This window comes from Lithobates pipiens, unplaced genomic scaffold, assembly GCF_037356315.1.
Source record: "Lithobates pipiens isolate NorthernLeopardFrog02 unplaced genomic scaffold, aLitPip1_a1.2 Scaffold_30, whole genome shotgun sequence".
Lineage (NCBI taxonomy): Eukaryota > Metazoa > Chordata > Amphibia > Anura > Ranidae > Lithobates > Lithobates pipiens.
Genome location: NW_027507791.1, coordinates 40,766,854 through 40,785,085, shown reverse-complemented (window position 1 = coordinate 40,785,085; position 18,232 = coordinate 40,766,854). Strand labels below are relative to the sequence as shown.

The 18,232-nt window shown below is 43.8% G+C and overlaps 1 protein-coding gene across 4 annotated transcripts in view; it reads right to left on the bottom strand.

Moving 5' to 3' along the window:
* Nucleotides 1–18,232, bottom strand: part of LOC143942692 (NACHT, LRR and PYD domains-containing protein 3-like) — a 235,938-nt gene that overhangs the window by 188,443 nt on the left and 29,263 nt on the right. For 3 of the 4 annotated variants that reach the window (XM_077464073.1, XM_077464070.1, XM_077464071.1), the window contains 4 exons: nt 12,219–12,383; nt 7,535–7,699; nt 3,873–4,037; nt 104–268 (listed from right to left, as the gene is read on the bottom strand). In XM_077464073.1, coding sequence (XP_077320199.1) covers nt 104–268; nt 3,873–4,037; nt 7,535–7,699; nt 12,219–12,383 — 660 coding nt within the window. The remainder of the gene's footprint in view (nt 1–103; nt 269–3,872; nt 4,038–7,534; nt 7,700–12,218; nt 12,384–18,232) is intronic. The other variant, XM_077464072.1, reaches the window with a different exon arrangement.

Below are 18,232 nucleotides of genomic sequence, written 5' to 3'. Positions count from 1 at the left end.
TTATTGCTGATAACAAAGTCAGATAAGATCCTAAGATTTCAAAAACTGAATGTAAAAAACTGTCCCAGAATATTATTGTCTCAGTCATTCCTGTTATACTTACTGTAATTCCTCTATCCGGCTTGTTATCAGAGCTTCCATCAGATCCCTGAAATTAGGACCTTCCAGGTTGTTATCAGAGAGGTCAAGTCTCCTCAGTGTCTGGTTATTTCTTATTCCAGATGCCAGGTGGGGACTGGAACTGTCTGTCAGGTGATTATTATCCAATCTGTAGAATAAAATAATGTTATCAGAAGAAAATGAATTTCTCTCCCAGTAATGAATGTAACTATTCTCTACATGAATGCAAGTCATTTTCATTATTGGAAGCAGTCATATTCAATCACTTTATAAAACTCCAGTAAATATATTTAAAAAAAGAAAAAAAAAGAAAAAGAAAAATGTTGTAATGGAATAGACCCCAAATATGGTCATCCAGGTATAGAGGCGGTGATATCTCCATACACATGAAAACCACAGAATACCACCACTGACATGACTTATATTGTGCTCTATTCTCCTTGTGTATGGAGCATGAATGGTATCAACAGACAGTGTGAGGCCAGAATAAGCATTGCTAGTGATTGGATGGGATAATTTGTATTTGATATTCTATTTATCTCTGCTGATAAGAGCTCTGTATGCATAGAAAACAATAGGAAGAATATCACTGACATGACTATGATTGTGCTATTAGACATGTGCAATTTGTTTTGGTCTGAATATAAATTCAGACACATTTTTGGATGTTCGGAGATTTGGATTTATCCAAATCTCTGTAACTAATAGTAACAAATTTTATAGAAGTTTGTTTAATCCTGCATATTCATTTTCTAACAAATTCCAAATTTTTGGACTAACTCAAATTCTGTGTGACAAATAGCTGGTTGTTAAGGAGTAGGCCAGGAAGCCGTCCGCTGCGTCCTTAAAACATGACTCATCAGCTGACCACTGACAGCTGAAATGTAAACAAAAGAATGCTGGCAATGAAAATTTCTGAAAAAAAATAAATTGTGGGGTTCCCCCAATCCATACCAAGCCCTTTGGGTCTGGTATGAATTTTAAGAGGAACCCCATGCCAAATAAAAAAAATGGAGTGGGGTCCTTCCCAAAACCCATGCCAGACCCTTATCCAAGCATGCAGCCCAGCAGGCCAGGAAAGGTAGGGGATAAGTGAGTGCCCCCCTCCTGAACCATACCAGGCCACAAGTCCTCAACGTGGTACATGCCCATGTTAATGGGGACAAATTTGCCTATTTCCCACAACCCTGGACAGAGATTGTGGGGGTCTGTGGGTGGGAGGCTTATCGTAATCTGGAAGCCCCCTATAACAAGGAAGCCTCCAGATCCTGGCCTCCCATGTGAGTGAGTATCTGTGCAGTGGGAATTGTGATTGATGATGAATTTGCACGAGGGGGAACTTTTTTATTTTTTTAATAAAGAACTTGCCAAAAATTTGTGTTATGTATTTACTCAATTTTTACACTCTTTTGGTGAATGGTTAGGGATACCATGTACCCCATACTCATTCACATGGGGGCCTGGGATCTGGGGGGCCCCCTTGTTAAAGGGGACTTTCAGATGCTGATAAGCCCACAGACTCCCACAGCCACCGTCCAGGGTTGTGGGGAAAAGGCCCTTGTCCCCATCAACATGGGGACAAGATGCTTTGGGCTGGGGGAGGCAGAGCCCCCTACCCTAAAGCACCCCCCATGTTGAGGGCATGTGGCCTGGTATGGTTCAGGAGGAGGGGTGCTCACTCTCACCCCCTTTCCTGGCCTGTCGGGCTGCATGTTCAGATAAGGGTCTGGTATGGATTTTGGGGGGAACCCTAAATCCATACCAGACCCAAAGGGGGGGACTTCACGCTGTTTTTTTTTTTTTTTTAAATCCTTACCGGCATCTGCAAATTAAACAAAACTAAACTAAACAAATTCTGAAACAAATTAATACAAAATTAGAAATATAAGAACCTATTCAAAACCAAACAAATTTTTCCATGCTGCGCATGTCTATGTGCTGTAATCTTCTTGTGTATGGAGCATGAATTGTATTAGCAGACAGTGTGAGGCCACAAAAAGCATTGCTAGTGATTGGACGGGATGATCTTTATCTGATGTAGCACACTCTACTGTAGAGCTAGGTTGCACATCTTTTTTTGCAGTGAATGAAAATTGTTTGACTTGGCTGGCAGCCAAGCCTGTTTTGAATATGGGTATGGGTAAGTGACTCAGGGAGGCTGTATGATTCATCAGACAGCACCTCTTGTACCTCCCCCTACTTGCTGAAACCTTGGAGAAACTTCCAGAAGAATGGGAGGGAGGTTAGGAGGAGCTGCCTGGAGTATTGATGAGGGCCTCTTGCCAATCCCTGGCCAAATGGGCTGTCAGGAGGAGGACACCTCTTAAATACTTAGAGACAGCTCAGCATGGACAGTGAGGTGTTGGGTGGAAGATTGGAGATGGAGTGCTGAGAAGGCTGTTGGAAGCCCTTAAGAGTGCCCCCTAGTCTAGGGGGGTGACCTCAGGCCTGGGGCTCAGGTGCTCGAGGGATCCTCTACAACACACAAAGAAGTCCTGTCCTGGATGCACAGGAGCGGGAGTGAACCAGCTTATCTAGGAGATCTCCAAGGAGAAGTCAGCAAAGAGGGCTGGTGAGTGAGCAGTCTGGCAGGACTGTGGGAAATAGTCAGGTGGCCTAGTGAAAAGGGCAGCTGCAGCCAGGCAAGCTGGCAGTGCCTGAAGAGGTGGTGCTGAAATCAGTAGTCACAGGGATGGAACCTGGACAATGACTTTTCTACACAACTAAGGGACCCGCGGTCCCTGCCTGTAAAGGGATTTTGCTGGATCTGGCCAGATCCCATTAAAAGTGTTCCAGCTGGATCTGAGTTGTTCTGCAAGCAAGTGATGTGCTGGAGGAAGAGGAGTGTATATGTAGACTGTATATAGCTGAAGTGTCCCTGAAGAAATTTGTTTCAGTCAAGTGGGCATCCCATAATAATCCCATCCCCATCCAAGTTCAACACTCCTAATAAACAAAAAAAACAAAGCTGCTGGACTGTTTCCTGACTATAGTGTGCCTGTGGAATTTGGTGTGCCTGGCTGTGCAGGGTGGGGGATCCCCATTAACCAGCAGCTTCTGTGGGGATGCACTACACCAATATTCTATTTATCTCTGCTGATAAGAGCTCTGTACTCATAGGAAATAATGGAGAGATTTCTGCCAATGAACAGCAGGTGGCTATATCAAGTAGGGCTCTGTTTTAACTAGTGCAATTTCAGATGTGATTTGAGTTGCACAGATTCACATCACATTCACAATAGAAATCTTGTTTGTTTTCAATGGTGCCCATTCACATCAATGTAACTCAGCATGGTGCCATTTTGGGAAAGGTTCCTTTACTACTTTGGTGTGATTCCAATGCAATTATAGAATATGCAAACTACATCTAAATTGCATCCAAGTTGCATTACATAATCTAACTGAAAGTCAGATTGAAATCAGATTACAGAAGTGTGAACCTAGCCTAAAATAAATTACGTATGAGGCTCTAATTGCTCATTGAAGTAAAATTTAATTCCCTGTGTATGATATCATTTTAATCTTATCTCCTTTACCAGATATCTACATATTTTCATTATAAAAGACTTTAATAAGATATTAGGAAAATACCATTTGCTGGTCTTATTAACTTCCAACAAGACAACTTTCAGTGAACAGCTATTTATAGAGTCCAAAGATCCATTTTGATGATATCAACTTTTTTTATTATAAGTTTTGGTTATAAAACTATACCAGAATATTATTGTCTCAGTCAGTCCTGTTATACTCACAATAATTTCTCTATCCGGGTTGTTGTCAGAGCTTCCATCAGATCCCTGAAATGAGGACCCTCCAGATTGTTCTCAACCAGGTCCAGTGTCCTCAGTGTCTGGTTATTTCTTATTCCAGATGCCAGGTGGGGGCAGGAACTGTCTGTGAGGCGATTTATATCCAAACTATAGAAAAAGAGAAGATCGGATGATTTTTATCTGATATTCCATTTATTTCTGCTGATAAGTGCTCTATACTCGTAGGAAACAATTAAGAGCTCCCCTGACACTGATATCTGTATAAGGCTTTTAGAAAAATATATTTTTATTGACTATCAAGAGTAAACAAGGTAGACATAAACAAAAAGACGTGACCATAATACCCAAAAAGGTAAAATCCAGGTAGAAAAGACCGTGGATAAACCCGGATAAAAGGCAGGGTACAGACAAACCAGAGCACTCTGTGATGGCAAAAAAGAAACAACCACAAGGCTGGGTGAGTTGGGCAGATCAAAAACAAACATAAGGGAGAAAGAGAAAAAGAGGGAAGGAGTAAAGTATTAGAAATAAAAAAGTAAAGGGCTAAGAAAGTAGTGGATATTGCACTGTAAGGCAAATGTTGGGCGGAAACCCTGGAAGGAAAATATCCAATACTAAAGTGTCTAGCAAAGGTTGATAAAGATTAAGCACTAGGTCCCACAGTCGCCGAATAGGTGGGCATGCCCTCCAAATATGAAGAAAAGTTCCTGAAGAGACATGAAAACACAAGCAAGAATGTGACTGAGAAGGGAAAATGCAATGCAATTTAGTTGGGTAAAGTACCACCTGGAAATCAATTTAAAGTTTCATTCTTGGGTAGCACAAGCCATGGAAAGTGTACGAGTATTAACAAAAATCCAGCCCAAATCGCTCTCTGAAAAGGAACATCTGAGCTTAGAAGATCACTTAGTTGTATAGGGGGAGATTAGAAGAAAACCAGTGCAACAGGAGAGTATACATTTTGACAATGGTGTGAGTCAGAGGCAAGAATGCAATGCACAGTTTAAAAGCTCTGTAACTGGAGAAAAGAAAACCAGAGACCCCATTGAGGACCATGCATGGCTGAAAGCAAAGAGTCTTCTGATGTCATGTGATGTCACAAGATGTCAGAGGGGTGGGATCACCTGTTTACGCCATCGGGTGGCCCACGCCCTCAGCTATATTACAGCTGTAATCTTGAAAAGTTGGCAGTCACGGGACGCCTCCCATTGAGGCAGAGTTTTTTCCAGGTTTTTTTTCAGGTTGTCGGCACTGTGATTGAAGTTTGTGGGACAGTTTTATTAATTTTTTTAATAAAGGAATTGGCTCCTGTAATTTTTTCTTTTTTGACACTTTTTTGGGTGAATGTGTAGGGGTACAATGTACCTGATTTCCATACACACATGGGGGCAGGATCTGGGGGCCCCTTGTTAAATCTGGGGGCTTCCAGATTCCGATAAGCCCCCGGCCCGCAGACCCCTATAACCAACAGGCAAGGGTTGTGGGGAAGAAGCCCCTGTCCCCATCAATGTGGGGAAGAGGAGTTTTGGGTGGGACCCCAAAGCACCCTCTATATGTTGAGGCCTGCCAGGTTGCATGCTCGGATAAGGGCCCGGTATGGATTTTAGGGGGGACCCCCACGCCATTTAAAAAAAAAAAAAATTGGCAAATAGTTCACCTTAATATCCATACCAGACCCAAAGACCCTGGTAATGGACTGGGGAGGGAACTCATGAAATTTGTTTTCAATGATTTTTATATTTACAGGATCTGGCCTTACATTACAGCCGCGAGCAGTTTTAAATGAAATTTTTTCCTTTAGAAATGTAATTTTGCTGCTCTCATTTATTTCACTTTGTACAGTCGCCGTGTAAGCAGCTGCACATAGTGTGGGGCATGGACTTCTCCCCCTAAGCCAATCATGGCTCTCATAGCAGAGAACGCAGTTATTTGCCAAAGCATGCTTTGGCCAATCAACAGCTGTCAATGCACTGTAATCTCGCAGTGCATTGACGATCTCGCAGTGCATTATGGTTAAATTTCCTGCGAATGCCCCATAATGTTCTAAATTCAGCGAATGGGCGAACATCCGATGTACTGGGGGGACTAACATTGATGGGCATATATGAGGCTGCGCTGATGGGCACTGATCAGGCTGCATTAATGGGCACTGGTGAGGCTGCATTAATGGACACTGGCAAGGCTGCATTAATGGGCACTGGTGAGGCTGCATTAATGGGCACTGGTGAGGCTGCATTAATGGGCACTTACGTGGCTGCACTGATGGGCACTGATCAGGCAGCTATAATGGGCACTGGTGTGGATACATTCATTGGCACTGGTGTGGCTGCATTAATGGGCACTGGTGTAACCGCATTAATGGGCACTGGTGTGACTGCATTAATGTCAGACTTTGCGTACCTGACTGATGAGCCCATGATAGCAGGGGAAGGTCTCCCTTACGTGTCTGGTTCGTGGCCCCTGGTAGTATGGACAGGAGGCACGGGGACACAGACTGGTATGAGAGACTGGCGGGTTAGATGCAGGAGAAGAGGCCCAAGGGCCTGATGCAGATGGGTCGGAGGTCCCCAGGCAGCTGGACGTTGCAGAGCAAGAGCTGATGAGGCAAGTCCAGTCACAGGCACGGTCGGCAACAGGCAGGTGGTGCAGTACAAAGGATCAAGCAAGTTCGAAGTCCGGGTCACAGGCGGGGTTGGCAACAGGCGGGCAGCACGGTACAGAGGAGCAGGCAGGTTCAAGGTCACAGACAGGCCGAGGTCAAGGGCAGGCAGCAAACAGTATGATCCAAGGGTCAAGCCGGGTAGTCAGGAGATCAGGAGTTTCAAGCAAGGTTACGGGTACTAGGGCACAGGAAGCTGCAGATCGGACAGCACCAAGCACACTGCGGGGGGACACCTAAATAGGCTGCTTGGCGCCAAACGCCATGCGCGCGTGCCCGCCGACGCACACCGGCGCACCCACGCAATTGCATATAGTTCATATACTGTTTTTGTGCTTGTTTGCAAAATTAAAGTGGGCCGGTCTGGATGAGGTCCAAGGCCAAATATTTGTTCCAGTTCAGCCCTGGGTATGGAGGTATTCATCTGTCTCCAGCAACTACAGAGCAAACTCGGCTGATAGTGGCTGATCATGAGGTCCCGGAGACGCAGAGTTAGAGGAGGCTGATTCTGCCGAAAAAAGACTTGAAATTGCAAGGCAGGACACCATTTTAGGTGATTATCAGACCTGAGAGGTATTTTGTTCCCCATAGTAAAGGGTATATAGGGTAAAGAAAGCAGCTGGTCTATCTGTCCGAGGCAGGGAGCTAAGGGAGAAAGAATCTCAATCCACGATCAATTTGCCATCCCCCCAAAATCTATATGAAGTTTTTGCTGCTTGCTGTATTAGGATTAGATTCATGTATGCATGACCTCCTATAACCTTATCTATTTTAATAAATACTAGACTAAATGTAATTTTTAAATGTATATAATTTTGTAGATCTGATAAAAGAGTTAAATAACATTCTAAGATTTAGACAATAGTCTCATATTGGCTGCTTAGGGATTCCGAAATTTTGATTAATTATGTTTACAATATCAGAATTTTTTTATAGTTAAACAGTTCAAGAATATTATTTTCTCAGTCAGTCCTGTTATACTCACTGTAATTCCTCTATCCGGCTTGTTGTCAGAGCTTTCATCAGATCCCTGAAATGAGGACCCTCCAGATTGTTCTCAGACAGGTCCAGTGTCCTCAGTGTCTGGTTATTTCTTATTCCAGATGCCAGGTGGGGGCAGGATCTGTCTGTCAGGTCATTATTCATCAAACTGTAGAAGAAGAGAAGAATATTACCAGAAGAAAATACATTTCTCCCCAGTAGTGAATGCAACTATTCTCTACACGATATAATGGAGTAGGTCCCCCAATATTGTCCTCTATGTGTAGAGACGGTGATATCTCCATACATAGGATGAGCACAGAATACCACTGACATGACTCATATTGTGCTACAATCTCCTTGTGTATGGAGCAGTGGTGGCTGGTGCCATTTTAGGATGGGGGGCAGACCTCGCCCTTCCTTTTTGACCCATTCCATGTCTCATAAGCCCCACCCCTTATAGAATCCACCCACTCCATCCCCTGTATTCCACTTACTTCCACCCATAGTGGGTGGAAGAAAGAGATCTTTATTTTAATTTTTTATTTCAGGTTTCTCAGCTTAGAGGTAAGATGTGGGGACTTATTGCCCCTATATCTCAATGTAAAGAGGACCTGTCATGCCATATTCCTATTACAAGGGATGTTTACATTCCTTGTAATAGGAGTAAAAGTGATAAAAAAAATCATGTAAAAAGAAAGCATCAAACTAAACATTTTTAAGTAAAATTAACATTAAAAAAAAAGCAAAGCATCTTTGTCCTCCTGTGCTGGCTCGCTCGCGGAAGTGAACGCATACGTAAGTCTCGTCCACATTTGTAAATGGGGTTAAAACCACACATGTGAGGTATCACCGCCAACGTTAGAGCAAGAGTAATAAATCTAGCACTAGACCTCCTCTGTAATTCTAAACATGTAACCTGTAAAACAAATTAAAGCATTGCCTATGGAGATTTTCAAGTACCGAAGTTTGGTGCCATTTTTGATACGTGCACAATTTTGATACGTGATATGTTAGCTATCAATTTACTCTGCGTAACATCATCTTGCACATTATACAAAAGAATTGGGCTAACTTTACTTCTTTTTTTTAATGTATAAAAAAATGTGTTTGAGCCGTGTGAGTTGCAATGACCTCCATTTTATTCTCTAGAGTCTCTGCTAAAAAAACATATGCTGTATATACTTGAGTATAAGTCTAACCAAATACAAGCCGAGGCACCTTATTTTACCACAAAAAACTGGGAAAACATATAGACTCGAGTATAGGCCTAGGGTGGGAAATGCAGCAGCTACTGGTAAACAATGCCCATCTGCAGCCTCTTTGTGCCCATCTGCAGCCCCACTGTGTCCACTTGCATCATCAGTTCCCATCTGCAGCCTCACTGTGCCCATCTGCAGCCTCATTGTGTCCATTTGCTGCCTCACTGTGCCCAACTGCAGCTTCACTGTGCCCAGTTGTATCATCAGCTCCCATCTGCAGCCTCATTGTGCCCATCTGCAGCCTCATTGTGCCCATCTGCAGCCTCACTGTGCCCATCTGCAGCCTCACTGTGCCCATCTGCAGCCTCACTGTGCCCATCTGCAGCCTCACTGTGCCCACCTGTACCTTTGATTACAAACAGCGGGTGTAGTCTTAACTGTTCGGCGGCCGTCCACTGTAACAAAGCCCCGCCTCCTCCTTGTCCGTGATAGACGGAACATGGATTCAGTTTCCCTGCATTGTATCAGTGTTCAGTCTATCATGGACAAGGAGGAAGCGGGGCTTTGTTATAGTGGACAGCCGCCGAACAGTTAAGATTGCATGACACAGCGGGAGACCCTCACTCGAGTATAAGCCAAGGGGGGCTTTTTCAGCATAAAAAATGTGCTGAAAAAGTCAGCTTATACTCAAGTATATATGTATAATGTTTGGGGTTCTGAGTAATTTTCTAGCAAAACAATGATGACATTTACATGTAGGAGAGAAATGTGAGAATTGGCCTGGGTGACAAGTGGTTAACAGTTAATGTGTGCCAGCTTGAGAGATGTGTATCAGCTATGGGGAGAACCGGCTCTCCCCTTCCACCCACCCCCCACACACTCCCCTGCTCATCTGTCCTGTGTCCCGACATGAAAAGCGACCTGCTTATCTGCACAAAATTTCCTCAGACCGCAGCTCAGCTCACCTCTCTTTCTGCAGTGTCAGCATAGGCTGTGCTCCGGCTCTGGCTTCTCTCAGCAGGGCACTGGCGATCGAGGTGGGGGGTGGATTGGAGGGCTGGAGGGTACAGAGCGAGTGTGCAGGAGATCACTGGGGGGAGATTTACTCAGAAGGACAGTCTGTGCTGCTCTCCGAGTGGTGGGGAAACCGGAAGTGATAGTCTGTGATAAGCCCTACCTACCGTCCTCCAGACATGCTAATCAAGTACAACAGGGTGGAATGTACTCATGAATGATTGGTTGTAGAGTGGGACTGGGAGTGTAAACAGGATGCATAGCCTGTGTCCTGTTTACACTCCAAACCCTGCTCAATTAAGCTTTTCAGCTGCAATCACTTGATTGAAGCAGTCAAGCTTCTAGTTGACAGCTCAGTGTCCAGTGAATGGACGCTCTTAAAGAGATACTTTTTTTAATGTCCAGCTCTGGGGGAACACAAATGGCCCCTATTGATGGGCCCCCACTGATATGGAGCATGCATGGTATCAGAAGGCAGTGTGAGGCCGGAATCAGCATTGCTGATGTAGCACCCTGGGGTTTAGGCAGGGTTGCTCCCCACAAGCTTACTTGCCAGTAGTAGATGTCCTGGTTGATTGTTAGAGATGCATTGATTTCTCCCTAAGTTTGGCCTTCTTGCACCTTTCTCTTCTATCACTAGGTGCCCAGGTACTTGGTGGTACTAGATATGAGAAGGGCAACCCAAGGTCACGTTATGGGTATATGGGGTATTTTTAGCCAATGGGCAGGGGTTTTCTTGAATCCCTTGGCCTGCTGGGAGAGCCTATACATTCAGGTGCAGTCAGGTGTTGATGTTCTGTGCCACCTAGATGGCTGTCTGGGTGGATGTGTGGTATTGCCCAGGCTGCTAGCCCAGAGATTGGGCCTATCCCAGACACATCTGACTGTTAGGCTGTCTGAGAGCCTATCCGGAAGCAAGAGAGCAACGCAGGGTTGGGATTGCGGCTTGCATTCCAACCAGAAGTGACGGTTCTGCTGGCTGAAGAACTTGTCATGGTCTGAGGTAGAGGGGAAGCTGTCACAAGTAAGGGATTATCTGCCTAAATACCAGGGAACACAGTGAGTAACAGTAGCAGAGCAGAAGTCTCACCAACCGGGGATGTGGAAGAATCTGGAAACTTCAGTGGGTATCAAGCCAAGGACCCAGCCAGTGGAGGTGGCGCTTGCAGAGCAGCCTTGTGTGTCAAGCTAGGGACTGAGCAGGCCAGTATGGGTGAAGCTTGAGAGGTATCTAGAGTGCCAAGCTAGGGATCCAGTGGAGAAGCTGGGGTGATGCTTGAGGAAGATACCAAGCTTGGAGGAGCTCAAGGGTTTCAGTGGCAGTGAATCAGTGGGTCTAGTGAGAGACAGGGAGCTCAATGTAATGAAGAACTGCAAGGAGTGATTGTAGTTAAAGCAAAGGAACTGTTAAGCTTTGTGTTTTGAACTGTTAAAGACTGTTGCCATAAGAGACAGCGCTCCTACACATGCAGATGTGGCATCTTGCTGGATGCCTTTCCCTGCATGGCTGTTCTCCTATTGAAGACTTGGAGTCTGCCTATTAATCTTGCAACCATCTAAGGATGTCCTGGCCCTAACCCTCTCTCCCCTCCCCAAAAATAGGTTTGTTAAGAGAAATAAACTTTCTTTTGCATCCAAGAAGTGTCTGGCGCCCATTAACTTTAATTATTCCGCACCCATCATGCCTCACAACCCACTACATACAGAAGAATGTCAGCTGTTCCTGGCCCTGGAGGTTCTCATTAGATCAAAAGAGGCCTGGGACCTTGATACACTAGTGATTGGATGGGATGATTTTTAGCTAATATTCTTTTTATGTCTGCTGATAAGAGCATTGTTCTCATAGGAATTAATGGGGAAATTTCAGTCAATGAACAGCAGATGATTATATGAAGTAAGGCTCCATTCACACTACTGCAATGTCAGATGCAATTTGAGTTGCACAGGATCACGTTACAATGGAAATTACATTGTTTTCAATGGTGCCCATTCACATCAATACAGATCAGCACATTGTGATTTTGGAAAAGGTTCCTGTATTACTTTGGTGAAATTCCAGTGCAATTTTAGCCCAATAGAATATGCAAACTATATCTAAGTCGAATCCAAGTTACACTACATAATAACACTGGAAGTCATATCATATTCGGATTGCATCATTGTGAACCTAGCCCCCAAAAAATATCTATGAAGCTCTAATTGCTCATTGCAGTAAAATGAAATTCCCTGTGTATGCCCTCCTATAGACTTATTTATTTTACCAGATAAACTGATTAGACAATGTAAGAAGATTAGGAAAATTAGGAAAATACTATTTCATGGTGTTATTAACTTCCAATAACAAGTCAACTTTCAGTTATCAGCTATTTATAAAATCCAAAGAGCCACTTTGATGACAATAGCACATTTTTTCATTTTTGGATATAAATAGTCCCAGAATATTATCGTCTCAGTCAGTCCTGTTCTACTCACTATAATTCCTCTATCCGGCTTGTTATCAGAGCTTCCATCAGATCCCTGAAATGAGGACCCTCCAGATTGTTATGCGATAGGTCCAGTGTCTTCAGTGTCTGGTTATATCTTATTCCAGATGTCAGCTGGGGGCAGGAACTGTCTGTCAGGTGATTATTCCTCAATCTGTAGAAGAAGAAAAGAATGTTACCAGAAGAAAATGATTTTCTCCCCCAGGAATGAATGTAACTATTCTCTGCATGAATGTAACTCATTTTTCTTTATTGGAATCATTTATATTAGATCACTTTATAAAACTCTAGGAAATAGAATTTTATAAGAAAAATGTTATAATGGAGCAGACTCCCCAATATTGTCATCCACGTGTAGAGACAGTGATATCTCCATACACAGGATGAGCACAGAATACCACTGACATGACTCGTATTGTGCTATAATCTCCTTGTGTATGGAGCTGACACTGAATAGCGGATGGTCATGTCAGATGACAGTAAGCTCATATGAGGCTCTAATAGCAATACAGTATAATCAGAGTCCCACATATATGACCTCATATAACCACTTGACCTCCAGGCCTTTTCTGACACTTTTTTACACGTAAAAATCTGTAATTTTTGCTAATAAATTAACTAGAACTATATATTGTTAAAGCAGAGGCCCTACCGGGCAGATACTCTGCAGAGTACTACAAACTATTTTCCATGATCCTTACTCCATATTTAAAGGAGGTCTTTAATGCTGCTGTGTCCAGAGCCTCCTTCCTTACTGAGATGCTCACAGCAACCATTATTATTATACCAAAACCAGGGAAGGAGCCGTTAGTTGTACAAAACTTTAGACCAATTTCCTAGTTAAACATAGAACTCAAAATCTATGCACAATGATTGGCCAACAAATTAGTGAATTTCCTTCCTTCTCTTATTAGGCATGACCAAGTAGGATTTATCCTGGGGCGTCAAGCTCCAGATGCCACAAGACAAATTCGCTGCCTGTGTGCCATCCTGCTCCCCCGACCGCAGGGAGACCCTCGGACCACCACAGTGCCCGCCAAAAGACCCATTGCCATGTCTAAATGGCAAACCAGAGGCAGGCTACAGACAGACTCCCCAGGCCAAGATGGCACCGGCGCGAGGCGTGCAGCCAAGGATCAGTATAAGGAGGCCGCACAGAAGCTCCTGTATGGGGGGAAACATATAAAGGTGCCCTAGCTGGCCAGCCCGCATCCAGAGGCACCCCTGGAGGCTCTCCAGAGGCAGATGACACAGTCCCCTTGGAGGATGAGGATGGATTCTCAGCTGCATGGAACACAGTGTGTACTCCTAAAGATAATATGTCTGGGACACAGAACACCATCCCTAATGCAGCTGAAATAGAGCCTACACTAAGAGACATATTTACTGCTGTAGCATCATGCAATTAGTCCATCACTGCTCTCTCTGAGGAGATAAAACGAGTAAAAGCTAAAATAACTTTTGTCCGCCATGATATGCAAAAACTTAGAGAGAGGACATCTGCTCTAGAAGGCAGGCTGAGCACAGTGGAGGATGACATGGCCCCCATGCAACGAGACCTAAAATATAATTGTCATCTCACAGAACAGCATGCTGTGCGCCTTGATGAAATGGAAAATCGCATGAGGCGCAACAATATACGCGCCTTGGGAATCCTGGAACGCGCTGAGGGCAAAAACCCGGTTGACTTTATAGAAAACTGGCTAATATCTACATTTGGTAGGGAATCCCTCTCACCACTTTTTGCGGTGGAACCTGCTCACAGAGTGCCCTCTCGCCCTTTACCTCCAGGTAACCACCCCAGACCCTTTCTTTTTAAACTACTTAATTACAGGGACAGGGATGCGATTCTATCCAAAGCAAGGGGCCTGCCTGACAAAATGGAGATTGATAATTCCAGAATCTCACTGTTTCTAGACTTTTCGGCAGAGCTGCAAAAAAGAAGAGCAGCATTTAATGACGTCAAACGGAGACTCAGAGATTTAAATGTACAATATGGCATTCTATACCCAGCCCGACTCCGTGTTACTGCCCTGGGCTCGACGCACTTTTTTGACCGACCTGCAGCGGCTGCACAGTGGTTGGACTGAGAGGACAACGCACTCAAAGCTGCAAGACAGCAACGACCACCACTATAAAATGAGGCTCGACTACGACAAGCAATCTGGAACCACATTTACTTTCACTCACTGTTCGCCCATAGGTGTGGCCGCGGATGGGGCTACACCCTGTTAAACGGCGATAATTGTCTGGAAGTCAGGGAATGTTTCTGATCCTATAATCTGTATGTGTTATGTGTTCTGAAGGTTTTTTTTCTCTTTTTATTTCCTCTTTATGTCTTAAAATTGGGCATTTTAGTTGCGATACACTGCCAATAGTTTTATTAACCACTTGCCGCCCGCCCTATAGGCAATTGACGGCGGCAAAGTGGTTTCATAATCCTGACCGGACGTCATATGACGTGATCAGGATTATGAGCCGCTGCGCACCCCCGGGGGCGCGCATCGCGGCGATCGCTGTTGCGGGGTGTCAGTCTGACACCCGGCAACTACGATCTCGGTAAAGAGTCTCCAATGGAGACTCTTTACCACGTGATCAGCCATGTCCAATCACGGCTGATCACAGTGTAAATGGGAAGAGCCGGTGATCGGCTTTCCCTCACTCGCGTCTGTCAGACGCGAGTAGAGGAGAGCCGATCGGCTGCTCCTCTGACAGGGGGGGTCTGTGCTGATCGATTATCAGCACAGCCCCCCCGAGGATGCCCACACTGGACCACCAGGGACGCCACCAGACCACCAGGGAAAAGGTAATCCTCCCTAGACCACCAGGGATGCCAGTCAGCACAATGGGTGCCAATCAGTGCCCATAATGGATGCCAATCAGTGCCCACAATGGGCATCACTGATTGGCATGCATTATTGTTTGGCACTGATTGGCATCCATTACTATAGTATAACACCAATGCCGCCTATGAGTGCCCACCTGTGCTGCCTATGAGTGCCCACCTGTGCAGCCTATGAGTGCCCACCTGTGCCGCCTATCAGTGCCCACCTGTGCCGCCTATCAGTGCCCACCTGTGCCGCCTATCCATGCACATCCATGCCCATCTGTGCCGCCTATCCATGCCCATCTGTGCCGCCCATCCGTGCCGCCCATCCGTGCCAGCTATCAGTGCCAATTTGTGCCACCTATCAGTGTCCATCCGTGTCACTCATCCGTGTCGCCCATCCGTGTCGCCCATCCGTGTTGCCTATCAGTGCCACTTGATTGGTGCCCATCAGTGCCGCCTTATTAGTGCCCATCAGTGTAGCCCCATCAGTGCCCATCAGTGAAGGAGAAAACTTACTTATTTACAAAATTTTGAAAATGAAACAAAAAAAACATTTATTTTTTCAAAATTTTCGGTATTTTTTTATTTGTAGCGCAAAAAATAAAAACCGTAGAGGTGATCAAATACCACCAAAAGAAAGCTCTATTTGTGGGAAAAAATGATAAAAATTTCATTTGGGTACAGTGTAGCATGACCGCGCAATTGTCATTCAAAGTGCGACAGCGCTGAAAGCTCAAAATTGGTCTGGGCAGGAAGGTGTTTAAGTGCCCTGTATTGAAGTGGTTAATCTACTGTATAATTGTCCCTAGTCGACTACTGGAACATGTCTGGATCTTTATATCTGCCTTATTGTACTTTAACACTTCTTAACCTTTTATGGCATGTAACATTTTATTATTCAATAAAAACTTACTTGATTAAAAAAAAAAAAGATGCAATCTCAGCTTTATAGTCCACTCCAGTGGCACATGATTTTTCAGAAGGATTTATCTCAATGGAACCAGACAGGGATGCCCTTTGTCCCCATCTGATTTTTGCTTTGCTAATGGAACCACTCGCTGAAAAAACAACAAGTCATACAGATATCACAGGAATAGCACTTTGTGATAAACACACTATTTCCCTATTTTCTGACGATGTTATACACTCTCTATCCAACCCAGCTCTTTCCCTGTCTATGGTTCATGAGGTACTTCAGATCTTCAACAGAGTTTTCTATTAAGGGATCAATGAGACCAAGTCCAGTATACTAGGCTTAACAACCCCTAAGGCTGTACAAATGTCACTGCAATCGAGATATCCATATCCTTGGAAAAAGTAACGCTAAAATATTTAGGAATTAACCTTATTTCCTCTGTAGAAACATTATTTAAAGTCGAATCTTAAGTCCATTCAACAGGAACTAGACTGTATGGGGACATTTTATCTTTCTTGGTATGGCAGACTGGCAGCCTACAAAATGTTATTCTTACCGAAGTTGTATTATTTTATCACACTTCCAATACCTTTTCCATCTTCCTTCTTTTGTTCTATACAAGGTATGGCCGCTAATTTAATCTGGAAGAACTAAAGGGCTAGATATCCCCACAACATTTTGATAAAGACCAGGAGATATGGGAGGGGGGGAATGCTGGACATGAATGATTACTATTTGGCTGCATTATTGGATCAACTACACTTTTGGGTTCTACCTCAACATGTTAAATCATGGAGTAGAATTGAATAAGCAAATGTGTGGAATGGGAGTTTACATTCTATGCTGCTATCTAGATCTTTTACTAAACCCTCTTTTAGTCTGGCAGTCTTACGTAGTGTCCAGTGGAAGCAGCTGGTGGTAACAATACATTTACCATTAGACACTCTAAAGTTTCACATCCTAAATCTGGAGATCCACCAGTGGGAGGCAAAGGGGATCCTTTGGTTGTCTGATATTACTAGACATGGGAAACATTAATTTGAAGAGATTTCATACACTTTCTCTTTATCAGAGAGAGATTGTATGACATATGCCCAAATAACAATCCAATCCCAACTCTTCAATAGAACAGTTTGGACCTTTTGGAATACCCCACATACCAAAACAAAAGGGATAACATTGTTTTATAACTCGTTACAATCTAAACTAGTTTTTGATAAACCCAAACCTCTCTCTAAAATGGGAGACTGAACTAAATACTAGCATATTTCACCAACAGTGGCAAAAAGCTATTCAACATAACCTTATCTTTATCTTTAGGGTATCTTACACCCCAGATGTCTAAATTTGCAGGAGTGATATCCATTGGAGGGGTTGTAATAAAGTGAGTACTCTGAGTCACATATTATGGTATTGTCCTCATTTGCATAGTTTTTGGACCACAGTGGCAAAATTGTTTTCCATAATCTCAGGTTTCATCATCTGGCTCAACATTTTGATGGCAGTGCTGAGTGTGGATGAGGAGACAATCCCCTTGACACTGAGAGCTATTTTTATGCAAATGATGTTTGTAGAATGCTTAAAACTGCTGCATAAATGGAAATCTCGAGTGGCCCCTAACAGTTATGAACAGGTTAAGAAATATGGCTAATAGGGGGCGCTAAATAAATCGAATGTGTACACTGTTGTAAGACCATATATCATGGAATAATGTGAACATGTGCATAAAGTGCAACACATTTTAACCACTTATAGTAAACATATACATATAGTGCAACAAAAATTAAACAAATTATTACATTATACAGTCAATAACATTGTGTTTTATCTTGATGGTTGACCCACAGAGAAGAAAAAGGGTAATTCCTTCACCATTGCATTTCAGATACACTCAAATTGCTCAAAAATGAAATCTGCTCACCAGATGGACATGACCTCTTTAATTAAACAGAAGGTCTACATCACTTCCAGGTCCCAGCTTCCGGTTTCTCTCTCATCTGCTGTTCGTTTTATATGGGACATTTTGGTGGAGAGGAGGTTACAGCATAGAAGATCTATCCACCGGCTCAGGGCATCCATTCAGGATTTCCCAAACAGTGCATTAGACCTTCTTTTTAATTAAAGAGCTCATGTCCATCTGGTGAGCAGATTTCATTTTTGAGCACTTTGGGTGTATCTGAAATGCAAGTGGTAAAGGAATTCCCCTTTTTCTTTTCTGTGGGTCAACCATCAAGATAAAACACTGAATGTTATGGAC